Consider the following 16,609-nt stretch of genomic DNA (forward strand, 5'->3'; position numbering starts at 1 on the left):
CCTCACCTGCTCTTCGCGGCTGCTCTCGCCTTGCTCTCCTCCTTGCTCTCCTGCGCTGCCGAACTCCTCGCGCTCCTCCTCTGCTCCTGCGGCTTCGAGGAGACAGCAGGAGGTTGCCTGCATGCCGGTGAGGAGCAGTAGGAGGGGAGGGAGGAGGGGAGGGAGCAGGGAAGGGGAAACCTTGAGGACCGCAACCCTCTCGCCTCCTTGGTGACTTCTGCGTGCACGCTCAGCTCAGACGGTCTCCGTTGCCTCTCTCACCTTGACACTCCTCCTCCTCCTTCTTCCCCCTCTCGTTGCTCGCAGCTCCCGCGGCAGACGCGCTCCTCCTCTCGCTCCTCGACTTGGCCAGCTGCGAGGCTGGGGTGAGCCCTTCCTCTTCCGATGGGCGACATACCGGTTTCATAGCAAGCTTCTGGTCCTCAATCTTCTGTGCTGCTTCCTTTGCTTCCTCCTCCTCCTCCTCGTTCTCCTCTTCCTCCTCCTCCTCGTTCTCCTCCTCTTCCATCTCCCCTATTTCCTCTTCCATCTCTTCCTCCTCCTCCTCCTCGCCGTCCTCCTCCTCCTCCTCCTTGCCGTCATCCTGCTAACCAGTAATAAGGAAATTTTTACATGGCTGAGATCAAACTTCCACCACCTCGTCGTCGTCGTCGTCGTCGTTTGCTTGCTTGTGAAGCTCCGTCGCCCTCTGATACTTCCTCTCTACTATCCCCAGCAGCCTCTCCGCTTCCTCAGCTCTTTGTGTCTGTTTGTCGACCTGCTCATGGTTTAGGCAAGGAAGAAGAAATGAGCAGCAGAGGAGAAGGGCGAGAGAGGAAGGAGAGGGAGGAGGAGGAGAGGAGGAGGACAGGAGGAGGAGAGGAGGAGGAGGAGGAGGAGGAGGTGGTGGTGGTGGTGGTGGTGGTGGTGGTGGTGGACACCTCAACTCGGATGCTGTGGAGGAATTTCAGCTCGGTCTCGCGGAGGAAGTTGACTTCCTTGACCTAAAGGGGTGAATGAGCAGAGCGGAAAAGGGGAGGGGAGGGGATAGAGGTATGGAGGACGAAACGGCAGAGGCTGCCGGAATTAGAGGAATGAGAAGAAGAAACCTGTGACTGGAGCTTGGAGATCTGCTCAGTCAAAGTTTTCCTCTCCTCCTCCAGTTCCTCCTTGAGCTGCTTCAGCGATTCCATCCTCCCCTTTTGATGTCGTCAGGGCGGGAGGGAGGAGAGAGTAGAAAGGGGGCAGGGAGGAGAGAGTAGGGTGGTGGAGAAGAAGGAGGGAGGAGGGAGGGAAAGGAACCTGACTGTCCTCAAGCTGTGCTTGCCTGACAAAGCAAATCATCATCATCATCATCATCATTGCTCGACCTCTTCAAACAAGTTGAGACACTCACAAGCCTTCCGCCTTCTCCTTAAGAGCCACAAATTCTTCATCCTCACTGTCACTGTCCTCGTCCTCGTCCTCGTCCTCGTCCTCGTCCTCGTCCTCGTCCTCGCCTCCATGCTTTTGTTCGTCCTCCAGCTTCTTGTCCTCCTCCTCCTCCTCTCCCATGACGTCCGACGCCTCCTCCTCCTCAATCAATTCTTCCGTCTCGTTCCCATCCTCCTCGGCTTCCTGCTTCCTTCTGCTCTCCTCCTGCTCGCAGAGTCACGGGGTCAATCAACTCCCTTCCTCGCCACCTGCATGTCTAGCGCAAAAGAGTCGAGGTCCGTCATGAGGAACTTGATCAGCCTGATCATCCCCTCCAGGTCCCTGCGAGTAGATCAACCCTCCTCCTCGCTCGCGGGAATCGGCTGAGGAGTCTGTGCAAGACGAGGAGGGGAGAGGAGAAGAACAGCGCCGCAGGAGCGGTGGAGGAGACCAGACGACAGCAAGGAGGAGGTAGGATTATGTGAGTAGGACAGATGAAGGAGGAGCAAGGGAGGGGGGGAGGAGGAGATGAAGGGGCAGGAGCGGGGGAAGACAAGAGGAGTCTGTTGGACCTCTCAGCATTCTTCAGGGAGTCATGGGACTGATGGAGTTTGAGCTTCATGAGTTTCTCCTCCTCCCTCATCTTCTTCACATCGTCCTCCAGCTTCTGTCGCTCCGCCTTGGCCTGATCCATCTCATTGACATGCTGGTCCGTGAAGTGCTGACGACAATATCAGAAGCCCCCCCCCTCCTCCTCCTCCTCCTCCTCCTCCTCCTCCTCCTCCTCCTCCTCTCGCTCCTGCTCCTCGTCTCCTCCTCCTCCTCATCATCATCATCATCGCCATTGAGCGCAACCTGTCGCTTCTCTTTCTCTGCCTGAAGGTGCACTATCGCTCTCTCCAGACGATCCATCTCAGCAAGACGAGACTGCGCAGACGTCAGGAAGCAGCAGCAGAGGGCGGGCAGGAGGGGTGAAAGGTGTAGGAAGAGGAGCAGAAGGATGACAAGAGTAGTAAGAGCACGAACAGGAGTAGGATTAGCAGAGAGTGTTTTAGCACTAGGGGTAGCAGTTGCAGTGGGAGGAGGGTTGAGGAGGAGGGGAAGGAGGAGAAAGAGGAGGAATTGGAGGACGAAGCGTCAGCGACGGTGTAGAAGCAAGAGGACAGGAGAAGTAGGAGGAGCGCAGCTGGTCATCTAGCTGCAGGAGGAGGCTGCACCTCATACTCGCTCATCTTCTCCTCCAGCCTCGTTCGTCTCTCTCGCTCCACTTCAACTTCCGCCAGGCTCCTGACCAACCCGTCAGCCCCTCCTCCTCTCCTGCTCCCTTAACACACTGCCCCTCCGTCCCCCTCTCCTCTCTCCTCTCCCGCTTCCTTCACATCAGTCGACTCACCGCTTCTTGTCGTCCTCGGCGCTCCGGATCCGAAGCCGCAGGCGCGAATTCTCTGCCTTGAGCTGCGGGAAATTCATCACTAGACATGCGGCATACTGCCTCCTCCTCCTATTCATCATTCTCCTCCTCCTTCTCGTCCTCATCCTCGTGCTCGTGCTCCTCCAACCTGGGCGATGATGTCCTCTTGGGTCAGAGGTCTAGCATCCTGCTGAATGTTCGCCTGCTCGGGGGGAGTTCGTCAGAATGAGCAGATGGAGGACGAGAAGGGAAGAGATCAAAAGAAATAGGACGGGTGGAAGAGAGGAGAGGAGAGGAGAGGAGAGGAGAGGAGAGGAGAGGAGAGGAGCAGGGAGGGAGGATGAGGATATTGAGTCAAGTGATCGCACCTGATTCTCTTGGGCATGCATGGAAGGGGAGGGTGACCGCCCGGCCTTTGCCTGCCGCTCCCCGTCACCCGTGAGATTGTCACAGAGGAAGAAGTCAAACCTGCATGGCAAGCGAGGAGAGCGTGAAGAGTCTTGATGCCGCCATCGCTTCGCTCGGAACGATCCTGCCATGTTTGTCATCACCTCGCTACGTACTACTACGTCAGATGTGCATTCTTCTCCCTGCCCCTCCCCTTCCTCCCTAGGATGCTCTTTTCAAGTTTGGCGGTCTACACTGCTGACAAGCCAGCTTCTTCCTCTCTTGACGTCTCCATCATGAGCACTTCAGCTCAGTCTATCTTCATGGCCACTCGTCGCCTGTCGCTCGCTCCCTTCCAGCGCCGCGTTCCATTGCCCCATCGTGTACGTCTCCTCTCCATCACAGACTCTTGAAACTCCATGACCCAGCCTCCTCCCACCCTCCTCTCTCTCCCCTCATCCTCTCCCCTCCTCTCTCTCCCCTCATCCTCTCCCCTCCTCTCTCTCACCTCATCCTCTCACCTACTCTCTCTCTCTCTCTCTCTCTCCTCTCTCTCTCTCCTCCTCCTCTTCTCCTCCCACGCTCCTCTTCCCCTCCTCCCGCCCCCATCCGCCTCCACAGTAACTCAGTACCCCCCCACACCCACGTGTTGCCAGCTCTGGGATTCATGACCGGTACCTTTTCGACAATATTCTTTGAAAAGGGTGGGTGGTCTTGAACCCCCTAGGATCCGACCGGTGGATGGTGTGGGACGAGGGGGAAGAGAAGTAGGCGAAGCCAGTTACCCGCTCCTTTCCTGCCGCTCCGCTCCGCTCCCCGCTCCTCTCCTCCTCTCCTCCTCTCCCCGCTCCTCTCCTCCTCTCCCCGCTCCTCTCCTCCTCTCCCCGCTCCTCTCCTCCTTCACTCCTCTCCTCCTTCACTCTTCTCCTTCACTCCTCTCCTCCTTCACTCCTCTCCTCCTTCACTACTCTCCTCCTTCACTACTCTCCTCCTTCACTGCTCTCCTCCTTCACTCCTCCTCTCCTTCACTGCTCTCCTCCTTCACTCCTCTCCTCCTTCACTACTCTCCTCCTTCACTACTCTCCTCCTTCACTACTCTCCTCCTTCACTACTCTCCTCCTTCACTGCTCTCCTCCTTCACTGCTCTCCTCCTTCACTGCTCTCCTCCTTCACTCCTGTCCTGTCCTGTCCTGTCCTGTCCTGTCCTGTCCTGTCCTGTCCTGTCCTTAACCCACATCACTCCCTTCACTTCGCCTCCCCTACTCTTTTTTCTCTGTCTCTGTCTCTGTCTCTGTCCCTGTCTCTCTCGCCTCAAGGTGTTGTACGTCAATAAAACGCGCGAAGAAAGAGAGCACAAAGCGCATCTTGTCGCTACGGCAGCAGAGGAAGCCAACGAAAGGTCTCCATGGAACGATGAAAGGATACAGCATGCGTAGAGGAGAGGCTCAGAAAGGGTACAAAATGCGTAGAGGAGAGGCTCAGAAAGGGTACAAAATGTGTAGAGGAGAGGCTCATCGAGTAGCAACGAAGAGGTAGCAGGAGCAACAGAGCACGCCGAGTGAAGAATCAAGTCATGGAACATTCATTCACGCCCTTGCTTCTTCACCACTAGCGCCGCAGTTAAAAATCTGGGAATTCCATGTTCGCCGCCTGAAGGTGTTTCTCTCCACCGACCATCCCGTTTGAAGGAGACGAAGGCAACTGATGCAGCAGCAAACACGTCCCTAGTCGAACGTTCTATCCCTTCCATCATTGCGATTCTCCACCTCCGATGTTGTTCAACTACAAGTTGAGGGTCAGCCACACAGAAGGTGCTGATGAGTGAGGAAGAGGAGGAGTACGAGGATGAAGAGGAGAAGGACGAGGAGGAAGAGGAGAAGGAAGAGGAAGAGGAAGAGGAGGTGGTAGTGGTGGTGAACTAGGAAGAGGAAAAGGAAGCGGCGAGAGGAGGATGGAGTTTGGTGTAGAAACAGTATCATAGCATTGCAGGAGCAGGGAGGGATGACGTGGGCGAGGAGGTGAGGTCACGGGAGACTTGCCTGGCAGGAGGGCAGCTGAATCCCTTCGTTCCCTGTGGCCCCCCAGGCAACCCCACCATCATCATCTCCAGACGATGGGATCTCGGGACAACTTCGGTGATTCAGTCAGTCGCAGGAAAGGAAATGAATGGAGCAAGTGGAGGAAGGGAAAGGAGGGGAGCAACTGGTTTACCTGACAGAGTTTTCCTGCCTTGATGAGTCTTCTCGCTCCCTCCTCTCGCGCTCCCTGCCCTCCCCTTACAAAAAACAAGGTTCAGAAAGCTTTAAGGTGTAAGGTAGGAAGAGAGGAGGAGGATTGTAACACCATCAGAAAACAGATGCTCTGTGCAAAGGAGGAGCAAGGCGAATCAAAGAAATGGAAAACGCATCTAAACCATCAACAAGAAAAGCGAGAGGAGATAGGATGCGATGCGATGAGGTGAGATGAATCTTCATGCTCCCACCTTCAATTGCTCGTTCACCACTGTCAGCAGTCAGGCTTGTCGTCCCTTCTCGCATAGCCCTGTTCGCCCTCTTTTCCGCCTGTACATGTTTCCTACACTTGGCGGCGATCAGACTCGCCTCCCTCTTCTGACGGAGCGTTGGGTTGCATTCTAAGCACATGTTTGCGAGGATCGACAAGCTGCTCGCCGTGCGGCCCACATGAAAGCATTTCTCCCCCGTTGCGCTGACGTTGCTGCTTTGGAACCCCTTCCCCCGGTTCGACGCAGCCATTCGATTACCCATGAGGCCTCTGATGGAGGTGGCGTTGTGGAAGATCAGTGCTTCTGCGGGATGCTCCTCGTCCCCTGGCCTCAGTATGCAGCGGAAAAACTCCAGCGCACTGCTGAGAAAAAAATCTGAGCGAGGGGAGTTGTGATTGCCAGGGAAGCGAATGAGGGTGCTGTTCCCGCCGTAGGACTCATGGAGGCGGGTCGAGTGCACCGGGGAGACCATCTCGTCGTCGTCAGCATGTCCGAAGAGCGCAGGGAGGAGCAAGTTCTCGCACTTGCCCAGAGGGTTCACCTCCCTGATGTCGAACGCCGCCTGGGACAGAATGCTCCTCCTCATCACTGCCACCGCCATCGGGATGAACATGTCCGGCATGAAGGTGATGGCCGGCGCGATGCTCTCCCCCAGCTTCTGCTTCGCCGAAGCTGCCGTCTCCGAGATGACAGCGTCCAAGGAGGAGAAGGAGCTGTCCAGCACCATCGCAGACACCACCTGGTCTCCCCCGTTGGCTGCGTACAGCAGGCAGGTGCATGCCCCCATGGAGTGACCCCACAGGCCGATCCGGTTCACGCGCTCCACCCCCTTGAGGTACTCCACCACCGTCGCCAAGTCATCCTTCTCGAAGTAGCCGAGTGAGAGATACGCTCCCTCTGACTGCCCTGCTCCTGCAAAGTCGAACGCAAACACGCTGATCCCCTGCGGAAGGAGGACCGGCAGCACCGCCATGGCGTCCACGCGCGACCCAGCGTTACCATGGCAGTAGACCACACAGGGGAACGGCTTCTTCTGAGGCCTCATCCTACTCTTCATGTCCTGATCGCTCGAGTTCTCGACGTCGATCAGCTCCGCCGGCTGGAAGTGACTGCACTTTAGCATGTACCCGCGGGCGTTCATCAGCTCGATGTCATCCCTGATGACGAACTTTCCTTGCACCACCAGGTGTCTTGGACCCAGGTCTCTGTTGACTCTATACTCATGTCTTGGAGGCCGGATGATGAGGTCGATCAGAGCCTGCCACGTCTCCGCTATCTGGCCAAAGAAGCTCATCCTGACCTGGCTGCTCCTGTCCGCTCAGTTGAGGGGGATGCTTCGGTAAGGGCCGAGTGAATGCAAGATCTTGGGATGATACCGGCTCTCTATGCTCCTGCCAATGGCATTCGATGACGCGCTTCCTCCCTCAACAGCCTCCTCACTCTGCCCTGCTAGAACCAAAGGGCATCGTCCCGACGAGAAACCCCTCTAGCTACCGCACGGAAGACATCAGCCACCATGTCACCTCGGGTTCAGCATGCGCACTGGCAGCAGTGACGACCGGGCTGCCTCTGCCTTCTCCTCGCCTCCTAGCTCCTCCCTCCCCTTCCCTCCTCCCTCCTCCCGCATCCCTGCATGCCTCCTGCAACCTCCACCACATCACAGTGCCCCCTCATCCCCTCCTGTACCCTTTTGCGTCCGGACTCCCCGGAGCAATCTGATCTGCGCCGGAGCAATGACCGTACTGTGACGGTCACCCGACTGCTGGGAGCACTGCGGCACTGACCGCCGGGGTCCGCCGGGACCGTCGGCCCGGCCCGGCCCTCCCGGTCCTCCGGGAGCCTTAGCCTGTAGTAAGACGGTCCTGGACTCCGGGAGTCCGACTGAGTCGCCCGGCATCATCATCGGACACCGTCCGGCGCGGCTGAGCCTACTAGTTGGGCCGCTTCCGCCCCCCACTGAGCGTTCCGAACTGGGGGCGGCAAGTTCAACGCGGCCGCGGGCCGGCGTCCACTGCATAGAACGCCGATCCGAAGTAACACTGTGACTTCCGAGTTTGATAGTTCTTTACTCAAACCTAGTACTTTACTCAAAGTTAAGTTAAACCTAGTATTGTCTTCCCATATTTTACTCAACTGAAGTTAAGTTAAAAATCATACGTGACTGCCTCGGAGCGGCCCCGGAGTCGAAGGGTGCTAGTGGCCGTGACCTTGGACCAGTTACCCTTTATAACTGACTCGATCCTCTCCCCTCCCGTAGCAGAGACGGCAGAGAACCTCGTCGCACATCCAGAAAGAGCTCTGAGGTCAACACTCCCGCTCCCCTCTTGTCCTGACAAGGAGCCAATCCCGTCTGCTCCTCCGTTGCTCCTCCTCCTTCGCCTCTGCCTCCGCCTCCTTCGTCACCTTGACCTCCGTCTTCCCCTTCGGCAGAGTTCGCGTGTCCTACCGTCAGCACAGTCAGTATCGGCAGACGTCAAGAAAGGATGCTGGGGCTAAACACAAAGGTCTTGGCTCTGTGCTCGAGCCTCCTGATCATCAATGTTGCACTCGCTCAAGTATGTTCCGAGGAGGACAACCTCCCTCTACAGAGGCTTCGCCTCGGCCTTGAATGGTTCGTCAACCCGGACCACCTTCCTCTCATCGTCGCACAGCGACATGGCATCTTCAGAGCCTTCGGCCTGGACGTCGAGCTGGTGGAGCCTGCCGATCACTGGGAGGCTGAGGAGGAGATACTCGCAGGAAGGCTGGACGTGGCGGTCACCGAGCCTCTGCACCTGGCGCAGGATGCGGCCAAGGACAAACCCGTGCTCGGGTTCTCAAGGTTCCTGCATACCGACGGCGGAGTGCTCTACGATGCTGCCAACGGGAGCATCAAACGGCCTGCGGACATGTGTGGCAAGACTATCTCGTACCCGGGCTCCCCGGGGCCCGGAGGGCCAGCCATTGTCAACACAATGGTGAGGGCGGACGGGAAGGCAGACTGCGACCTGAGCTCGTATGGAAGGTACAACGGCGGGTTCTATCACACGGATGCCCTCCTGTCTGGCAAGGCCGACGTAGCAACGCTGGTGTTCTGGAACTTTGAGATCCCCGAGGCGAAAGCCAAGGGCATGAAGGAGGCGTCCTTCTTCTCCCTCAAGGAATGGGGCGTCCCGGACTTCTGCCAGCTAGTCCTCATGACGACGCCGAAACGCTTCGAGGAGATGAAGCCTGTCCTGCGGAGACTTGTGCTGGCAATGAGGCGCGCGACGGGGCTGATCCACCAACAACCGGATCTTGCTCGGCAGTATTACCATCTTCACGTTGACAGCGGCAAGGCAGACGCTACTCAGCAAACAATCACCGAGGCGACATTCAATGCTACACTCCCTGCCTTTCCCAACGACAACAGCATGGCGACTGATTACTATGAACGCCTAATGCATTGGTTGATTGAGACGCAACAGGTTGATGCTGAAGCTGGATCGCAAGTGCCCGTCAGCAAGTACTGGACCAATGAAGTTTCATGGTAGTGGTTGCGATGTTCGTGACGCGAATGATGTCTCAAGAGCAATGGTACAAGGCCACATCCTACAGGGTTGCCTATTATGAGTTGTAAGTTGTACCCGGTAGTACCGTAGTACGTTCGCCGCCGCGAATCATGAATAAAGCGATCGGACCGATCAGGCGGATGCAGAACCCGCCGGGCCGCCGGGTCTTACAGTCCGGCGCGGCTTCCGAGTGTCCCGGCGACTTTCCATCCGAGCCGGGCCACCACACGGGCGGGCCGGGCCGAGTCGGAGTCACCGGCGGTGACCGCCCGGGATGCGGCTGCCGCCCCCCGCCGGGCCGGCCACCCCCGGTGACCGTCACACTGCCAGAGTTACTAAGTTAGCCTTCGAGTGCCGCGCGGGTTGAAACCGTTGAACGGTCCACCGATCGGACCGTATCAAGTGACTCCGACTCAAACTGGGCCAAGTTACGGTTTGCTAGTACTACGTGACTCTACTGAAATCTTTTTACTGCCAAAGTTCAATTAAGTTCAAAATCCGTACGAGAATACAGTACGGTAGAAAATCACTAACGGCCCGCGCGCCCGGCCGGCTGGTACTACAGTAGTTTGTTGCCAGAGTCTTGTATGCTACTGCGAGTTCCGACTCCCGAAACCATGCAAGTTGTACTGAAAACATAAGTCATCTGTAATGAAGTACAACCTCTGTTGGGATTCTTAGTACCACGTTGGCAGCAGTAGTGTACCGTACTACGGTACTACTGCAGTACGGTACTAATCTTAAAATGATAACTAATCATTGAATAGTATAACTCAATTGCTGAGTTTGTGCTGACCATATTGCTTCCAGCCGCATCCTGACTACCCTACCCTTCGTATGGATCTTCAGTAAATGGAGGGGTAGGGGTAGTTTCCCCCCCCCCCTGTGTATACTTGACCAGCCCCTGACACTTTCTACCACCGCCACCAACTCCTCCTGCTCCTCCTCCCGCTCCTCCTGCTCCTCCTGCTCCTCCTGCTCGAGTCCTCCTCCTGCTCGAGTCCTCCTCATCCGTGACCACATTCATCACTGCTCCCTCGTCCATTGCACATCCCCCACCTTTCCTCCACCTTGCAACCTCCCGCGCTTCTTGACGTTGTTCTACCTGCGCACAACTCACCAGACTGCAGCGAATCAACAGACTGTAGATCGTTCACCATAGTGACAGCAGCTCATCTGATAGCTCAAGGACAAGTCCACACGCACGCTTTGAATCCTTCTGCGAACAAATATTCCTTCCGTTAAGCGTCGTGTCAACCATGGGAGCTTCTACGAGTCACCACACTGTGAAAGAGCTCGATCACGAGAAGCGGCAAGTGCCGTATCTCGAAGGAAAAGATGACTACATCAAGAGCAGGTTGAGCTCAACACGTTTTGATATGTTTGTCATGCATTCCCGTTCACTGATCTCATTGCGTTATCAGCGACAACTTGTGGATTTACACGAAGTCCTGGATGCCGCAGGGCAAACCGAAGGCGAACATCTTCATTCTCCACGGTGCGATTGCCATGGACTTTGTCGCTGAGTCTGAGCGCTGAGTGTGCGCAGGATTCGCCGAGTACAGCGAAAAGTATGAGCCTGTGGCGAGGGTTCTCAACGGCGAGGGGTATGCTGTCTTCTGTCACGACCATCAAGGGTTCGGAAGGAGCGGTGGGAGCAGAGAGCTGGTAGAGCCTGCAGGCTGACTTGCTGCCCTTGCAGAGGGAGACAGAGCCTATGTCGAGAACTTCGCGGACTACGTCGAAGAGTTCTTCGCCTTCCACGCCGTGGTCATGGACAAGCACCCTGAGTGAGCCTCGTCGCTGCTCGAGCTCGGAAGAGTTGACGCCGCGTCACTGGCAGGCTGGCATCTTTGCCCACCATCATCTGGGGTCACTCCATGGGAGGGCTCATCGCCTTCTACACCGTCCTGGTCCGCGATCAAGAGGGGGAGAGGAGGCGTCTTGTTACCCTTTGGTGTTGCAGAAAGCGCAGAAGGACAACGTGAAGATCAGTGGCGTCATCCTCACCTGCCCCTCCTTCAAGCCCGAGCCCAAGACGACCAGACCCATCAACATCTTCCTCCTATCCATCCTCAGGTCTGCACAGCTCGCATGACTCAGTAGCCTCTCATGCTGCACCCCAGGCCAATCGTGCCCAAGTTCGCGGTCCCATGGGAGAAGGGCCCTCTCTCCCGTCACCCTCTCACCCACGACACCAAGATACAGCAAGAGTTCGAGGCAGACCCGATCTGCTACCATGGGTATGCATGTGCGCTCGGGGCAGGGCGACGAGGCCTGACGGGTTTATGGCAGGGGCCTGAGGATCCGATGGGGGAGCGAGATGTTCCACAAGATCCAGCAGATGGACAAGAGGATCGATGAATTCGTTCACCCCTTCCTCCTCTTTCATGGCACCGGTCTGCGCGTTCCCCCTCCCGACGTCCTTCCTTGCTAACGAGCCCTGAGGGCAGAGGACAAGATCGCCGACATCGAGGGCAGCAGGTCCTTCTACCAGCGGAGCCGGGCCGAGGACAAGACCTACAAGGAGATCGAGGGCGCATACCATGAGGTGAGGACTTTCGTCTCCTTCCCTCCTGCTGAGCTGAGAAACGGTCGGTCGCAGCTCCACAACGAGCTCCCCCCTATGAAGGACGTCTTCCTCAAGGAGATGAAGGACTGGCTGAGGAGGCAAACCTCTGCCTGACCTCGTCTATACCCGCGCTGCTGCCCTGTGCATTGTGGGAGACGACGCGCTCGGCGATCCTGACACCCCGCAGCCCACAGGGAGCAGGGGACGACCATGTACATTCTTGTTTGCCGTTTGCGAGAGGCTCCCAGCCCCAACGCTGGGCAGGGGCAGGGGAAGGGGCAACTGCCCCAGGGCCTTTTAACATGGAGGACAGGGGAGGATCGTTCCTCCTGGTCCCCATGAGTACGCATTCCTTCAATCTTTGCACAACTTTAAAATGCCCACAATATCCTCCTCCGCCAGCTCCCGGTACTCTCCCACCCTCAGCACCTGTCCTGACTCCACTGCCCTCCGGGTGCTCCCCGGCTGTTGACGCGCATCCCTCGCGGCAGTCCCCTCCCCGTTGCCCTCCTCCCCTTCCCTCAGGTTCCCCTCCTGCTCGCACGGCCCGGCGATGGAGCCGATCCGAGTACGTATGAGTCGAAGGACGGTAAATCCGATCCCCTTGAAAAGTTTGCGGACTTCCCTGCTGCACGTCAGGGGCGGAGAGGAAAGGGCGGAGGAGAGGACCTGTTCTTTCCCTCCGTCAAGATCACTTCCATCCAGTGCGTGTTGTCCTCGGCTCCATGTTCTATCCTCCGAGCGCTGGCACATGACAGCACGTCCTTGTTCTTGCATTGCGGAGTTCACACCCTTCAACTCCTCCCCCAGTTCGCAACTACCTGCAGCGCGATCCCCTTCACCAGACTCGCCAGCTGCTCGTCACTTGGGCCCTCCGGGTACTTGAAGCTCCGCACGAGAGCCTGAGGGACATTAGGAGGGAGAGGAGGAGGAGAGCCTTACAAGGTAGGTCTTGGGCATCTGGTACTGGGGTGACGTCAGCAGCTTGATGAGGGAGCCGTCGTTGGTCAGCACGATGAGTCCCTCGGAGTCGAAGTCCAGTCGTCCTGCAGGAGAGACTCTCGGGTTGGAGGGGACCAGGTCTATCACGGTCCCAAACTCTTCCGCCTTGCTCAGCTCTCCTTTAGTAGCGTTCCCGCCGATGGTGCACGAGGAGAGGACCTGGGTGAGTTCAGCCCGCGGGGTCAGCAGCAAGGGCTCCGACCTTTCTCGGCTTGTTTCTGCAAGCTACTGTCAGACGCCAGTAATGCAAGCGTGCAAGAGGGGAGAGGGATCAAGAGAAGGAGCGAGGGTTTGATGAAGGCGTCGGGGAGGCTCACAGGAGATAGGAGACGATCTTCTGCCGAGGAGGGAGGCGCCTGCCATGAACCAGGACCTCGTCGCTCTCGCTAACAAGGTCTCCGCACCTCGCTTGCTCGCCGTTGACGCGCACATGGCCCTCGCTAGCCACCTTCCATGCTTCCTTGTAGGTGTACAGGCCCGAAAGGGCCACATGCTTCTCGACGGGGAGGACGTCTCGTCGATAGTCTACAAACCTGACGGACGTGAAGTCCTTGGACGAAGTCTCTTCCATGCTCAGCGATGCTCCTCTACCTCCTGCACGAGAGGAGCCCCGCCGATCGCAGGCAGGGACAACGGGGGCGAACGGAGGCCTAGCGTCCCTTGCGCCGGAGGAGGAGAATCTCTGTTCAAGGGGTCGAGGGAGACGGCAAGTCGTGCTCAGCAAGAGGAGGCATGAGGAAGTCAGGAGAGCGTCAGAGGTCAGCAGCAGCAGCAGCAGCAGCAGCAGCAGAAGCAGCGGGAGCGACAGGGCAGGTCCGGCCATGCTGCATGCTTGTAGTCTCGCCCCCGACGTCGTTCTGAGGCGGGTGGGGAATATAAGATGCGCCCTCTTGTGCGATGCGGGAGGAAGCGAAGGGGGCGGAGGGGAGGGGAGGGGAGGAGGAGAAGGAGAAGGAGAAGGAGAAGGAGAAGGAGAAGGAGGAGAAGGAGAAGGAGAGAAGGGAAACATACGAGGTGAGAGATCAGGAGATTGAGGGGAAAAGATCAAACTATTGCAAGAGAACTACAGGAGGGGGGGGGGGGGGGGGTAAGGAGAGAAGAGGAGCGACAAGGTTTTGAGTGAAGAGATGGACTGAAGGGACGCACAGAATACGCTGAGAATGGAAGATCGGTGAGATGGGAGACGATAGCAGGACGATAGCAGGACGATAGCAGGACGATAGCAGGACGATAGCAGGACGATAGCAGGAGGATGGCAGGGATGGCAGGGAACGATCAAAGAATCCAGCAATCCTTGTGCATGTCACAAGCATCAGAGCAGCGCACTTCCTTCTCTGCAGCTTCTCCTGATCCCACCATGACAGGCTAGAGGCCATGAGGCTTGCGATCGTTGGAGGGGGTGCTCTCGCGGCGAGGCTCGCCATGTCAGCCAAGGAGTCTTCCGTCTGCAGCGCTGTGCTGATGCTGGTTCAGAGCAGCAACTCTGCATTGAGCAGAGCTGCCGACGTCGTGACGGCAGGGGACTCCACGAGCCCGAGCGCGATCCTCGAGTTCTGCCAGGCCAACAAGGCGGACATCGCCGTTGTGCTGCCCTGGAAGGCGCTTGCTGGAGGAGCCGTCGAGCTGCTGGAGTCCTCCGGGATCCGGGCCCTGGCGCCGAAGAAGAGAGTGGCTGAGGTGCGACGACGCTGACGACTTCCCTCCTCCTCTGTGCTGACCTCCCGCAGCTCGAAGACGATCGCTCGCTCGCCAAGAGAGCTCTGCCGTCCGACATCCCCAAGTTCGCTACCTTCTCCTCCAGTGACGGCCTCGAGGCATTCATCGACAGCCTTGGCGGCAGGTGCGCTGTCAAGCCAGTCATCAAGTCCAGCGGGAAGGAGGAGAGAGTCTGCGCGTCTAGGAGCGAGTGCCTGGACTACTGCCGAGCTCTGCTGGGGGAGGGTCAGGCGGTTCTGGTGGAGCAGCTGGTGGAGGGGCAGGAGTTTTCTCTCCTCACCCTCAGCGACGGGGAAAGTTGCTTGCACGTTCCTCCTGTTCAGGTAGAGTAGCAGAGAGCCATGCGCTTGCCCGCTCACTCCCTCTCCTGCCCCCTCCCCAGGTGTACAGGAGGTGCTACGTTGGCGACTCAGGCCCTATGGTGTCCGGGGTGGGGTGTGTGGGAGGGGAGAACCTGTCGCTGCCGTTTCTGGAGCCCCGGGATCTTGAGGAGGCGAAGAGAAAGAACGAGGAGGCGCTGAAGGCGATCCGGGAGATGACAGGTGAAGAAGTTCGTGGTCGGGGGGGGAGGGGGGGAAGGAGGAGGATGGGCAGGGAGGACAGCGGATATCCGTAGGGAACTAGGGCAAACGAAGGAAACTTGAAGAGGGAGGCGTTGCATTCTGGGAGAGGGAGGGGGGGGAAGGAGACAGTGAGAGGGAGCGAGGGAGCGAGGGAGCGAGGAGGCGGGAAGAGACGAGGAGGTGACATTGCGACTGAGCAGGGGAGGCTTACAAGGGCCCTCTATGCATCACCTACGTCGCGAACGTGAATCGAGTCTGCGCGATTGACCTGCACGCAAACTTCGGTGACCTGAAGGTGGAGGGAAGACTCTCCTGACGATGACGGGGACGAGCAGGTATGTTCGAGACCGTCGCCATGTTGTCAAGGTCCAAGTTCGACATTGTGAGTGTTCTGTCTCGTGTAGTCTTGTCACTTGTCACTTGTGATTTGTCGCCTCCTGCTCATCCTCTCGGACCAGGCTGCGCTCTTCTCTTCTCTGCTGGACGGCAAACTTTCCAGCTTCAAGGCGGAGTTCGAGGCCTCGGCCGTAGTCGTGAAGTGCATCTTTCCTTTCGGGTGAAGGAGACGGGCGGCGGTTCTTGTCCTGACATGACGAGTATCTTCTAGCTTCCCTCTCAATACACAACAAGACGTTGCCGTTGATGTCAGTCAACTGCAGGGAAGCACAAGGTCGTTCTTTCATCTCTCCCCCCTCAAAAGTTCTTCTCGGCTGTGTTGGTTCCACCCAGAAAGTTCTAATTCGCTCTGTTTGTTATCCCTCGAAAGTTCTTGCTGACGGTCTCTGCAGCCTCCTGCTTGACAACGTGCGAGAAGATAGCGGGAAGCTTCTGGGCACAGGATCGTGCGCGGCTGTGCTGGTGAGCAGAGCAGAGCAGAGCAGAGCAGAGCAGAGCAGAGCAGAGCAGAGCAGAGCAGAGCAGAGCAGAGCAGAGCAGAGCAGAGCAGAGCAGAGCAGAGCAGAGCAGAGCAGAGCAGAGCAGAGCAGAGCAGAGCAGAGCAGAGCAGAGCAGATCAGGGCAGGGCATGCCAGAAAAAGGAGCAGGGATGAGCTTACCATGCACAGGTTGGCACAGGTTCCTCCATCCCTTCAGCTGAGAAGGAGTGCGAAGCAGCGGTGAGCTCCTCTCCTTTCCTCTCCTCCGCCTGTTGTGAACCCCAGCTGCAGGTGAGGAGGATTCCCGGCTCTGTCTTCCACCGTCCGGATGTTGGCACGTCGAGCTCGATCGCGATGAGGACTGAGAGCCAGCGGAAGTTAAGGCAGATCAAGATCGGAGTGGTACAATGATGATGATGATGATGATGATGATGATGATGATGATGGTAAATGATGATGATGATGGTAAATGATGATAATGATGATGATGATAATGATGATGATGATGATGATGATGATGATGATGATTATCGAGATGACGATGATGATGATTCGAATCCTTGTCTAGGTTGGATCTACCCGAGGCAGCTCACTTCAGCCGATCCTCTACGCCATCCATGATGGAAGACTGAATGCTCAGATCTCTGTGGTCGTCAGC

The 16,609-nt window shown here is 57.5% G+C and overlaps 6 protein-coding genes across 6 annotated transcripts in view; 3 read left to right on the forward strand and 3 right to left on the reverse strand.

Moving 5' to 3' along the window:
• The window catches only part of GUITHDRAFT_146135 (hypothetical protein), a gene marked incomplete at both ends in the record, with an annotated part of 4,377 nt that extends 1,061 nt beyond the window's left edge, over positions 1-3,316 (reverse strand). The window contains 17 exons of the mRNA XM_005822915.1: positions 7-117; positions 181-217; positions 262-352; positions 398-583; positions 638-757; positions 921-983; positions 1,089-1,178; positions 1,282-1,306; positions 1,376-1,617; positions 1,662-1,734; positions 1,965-2,113; positions 2,248-2,319; positions 2,610-2,679; positions 2,786-2,847; positions 2,952-3,005; positions 3,172-3,222; positions 3,272-3,316. Coding sequence (XP_005822972.1) covers positions 7-117; positions 181-217; positions 262-352; positions 398-583; positions 638-757; positions 921-983; positions 1,089-1,178; positions 1,282-1,306; positions 1,376-1,617; positions 1,662-1,734; positions 1,965-2,113; positions 2,248-2,319; positions 2,610-2,679; positions 2,786-2,847; positions 2,952-3,005; positions 3,172-3,222; positions 3,272-3,316 — 1,541 coding nt within the window. The remainder of the gene's footprint in view (positions 1-6; positions 118-180; positions 218-261; positions 353-397; positions 584-637; positions 758-920; positions 984-1,088; positions 1,179-1,281; positions 1,307-1,375; positions 1,618-1,661; positions 1,735-1,964; positions 2,114-2,247; positions 2,320-2,609; positions 2,680-2,785; positions 2,848-2,951; positions 3,006-3,171; positions 3,223-3,271) is intronic.
• A 1,898-nt stretch (positions 3,317-5,214) lies between these two features.
• GUITHDRAFT_146136 (hypothetical protein) lies at positions 5,215-6,987 on the reverse strand (the record flags this gene model as incomplete). The annotated part of the gene is made up of 3 exons (XM_005822916.1): positions 5,215-5,320; positions 5,402-5,465; positions 5,673-6,987. The coding sequence occupies 3 exons, from the start codon at positions 6,985-6,987 to the stop codon at positions 5,215-5,217; spliced, it is 1,485 nt and encodes a 494-aa protein (XP_005822973.1).
• A 961-nt stretch (positions 6,988-7,948) lies between these two features.
• On the forward strand, positions 7,949-9,205 carry GUITHDRAFT_165857 (putative NMT1/THI5 thiamine; the record flags this gene model as incomplete). The annotated part of the gene is made up of 1 exon (XM_005822917.1): positions 7,949-9,205. Exon 1 carries the CDS (start codon positions 8,177-8,179, stop codon positions 9,203-9,205), a length of 1,029 nt encoding a protein of 342 aa, XP_005822974.1. The 5' UTR covers positions 7,949-8,176.
• Positions 9,206-10,482: 1,277 nt separating this feature from the next.
• On the forward strand, positions 10,483-11,909 carry GUITHDRAFT_146138 (hypothetical protein; the record flags this gene model as incomplete). Its single annotated transcript, XM_005822918.1, has 10 exons — positions 10,483-10,580; positions 10,648-10,721; positions 10,773-10,874; positions 10,926-11,013; positions 11,067-11,136; positions 11,190-11,302; positions 11,350-11,466; positions 11,519-11,622; positions 11,677-11,774; positions 11,829-11,909. The coding sequence occupies 10 exons, from the start codon at positions 10,483-10,485 to the stop codon at positions 11,907-11,909; spliced, it is 945 nt and encodes a 314-aa protein (XP_005822975.1).
• A 240-nt stretch (positions 11,910-12,149) lies between these two features.
• On the reverse strand, positions 12,150-13,368 carry GUITHDRAFT_117908 (hypothetical protein; the record flags this gene model as incomplete). Its single annotated transcript, XM_005822919.1, has 6 exons — positions 12,150-12,420; positions 12,465-12,565; positions 12,617-12,697; positions 12,738-12,956; positions 13,000-13,015; positions 13,202-13,368. The coding sequence occupies 6 exons, from the start codon at positions 13,366-13,368 to the stop codon at positions 12,150-12,152; spliced, it is 855 nt and encodes a 284-aa protein (XP_005822976.1).
• An 803-nt stretch (positions 13,369-14,171) lies between these two features.
• GUITHDRAFT_146139 (hypothetical protein) overlaps positions 14,172-16,609 on the forward strand; it is a gene marked incomplete at both ends in the record, with an annotated part of 2,702 nt that continues 264 nt past the window's right edge. Inside the window, 9 exons of the mRNA XM_005822920.1 lie at positions 14,172-14,474; positions 14,525-14,836; positions 14,896-15,055; positions 15,277-15,360; positions 15,412-15,458; positions 15,535-15,632; positions 15,865-15,934; positions 16,141-16,191; positions 16,243-16,353. Of these exons, the coding sequence (XP_005822977.1) occupies positions 14,172-14,474; positions 14,525-14,836; positions 14,896-15,055; positions 15,277-15,360; positions 15,412-15,458; positions 15,535-15,632; positions 15,865-15,934; positions 16,141-16,191; positions 16,243-16,353 (1,236 nt within the window). The remainder of the gene's footprint in view (positions 14,475-14,524; positions 14,837-14,895; positions 15,056-15,276; positions 15,361-15,411; positions 15,459-15,534; positions 15,633-15,864; positions 15,935-16,140; positions 16,192-16,242; positions 16,354-16,609) is intronic.

The sequence above is a fragment of the Guillardia theta genome, assembly GCF_000315625.1.
Source record: "Guillardia theta CCMP2712 unplaced genomic scaffold GUITHscaffold_117, whole genome shotgun sequence".
Taxonomy (NCBI): domain Eukaryota; class Cryptophyceae; order Pyrenomonadales; family Geminigeraceae; genus Guillardia; species Guillardia theta.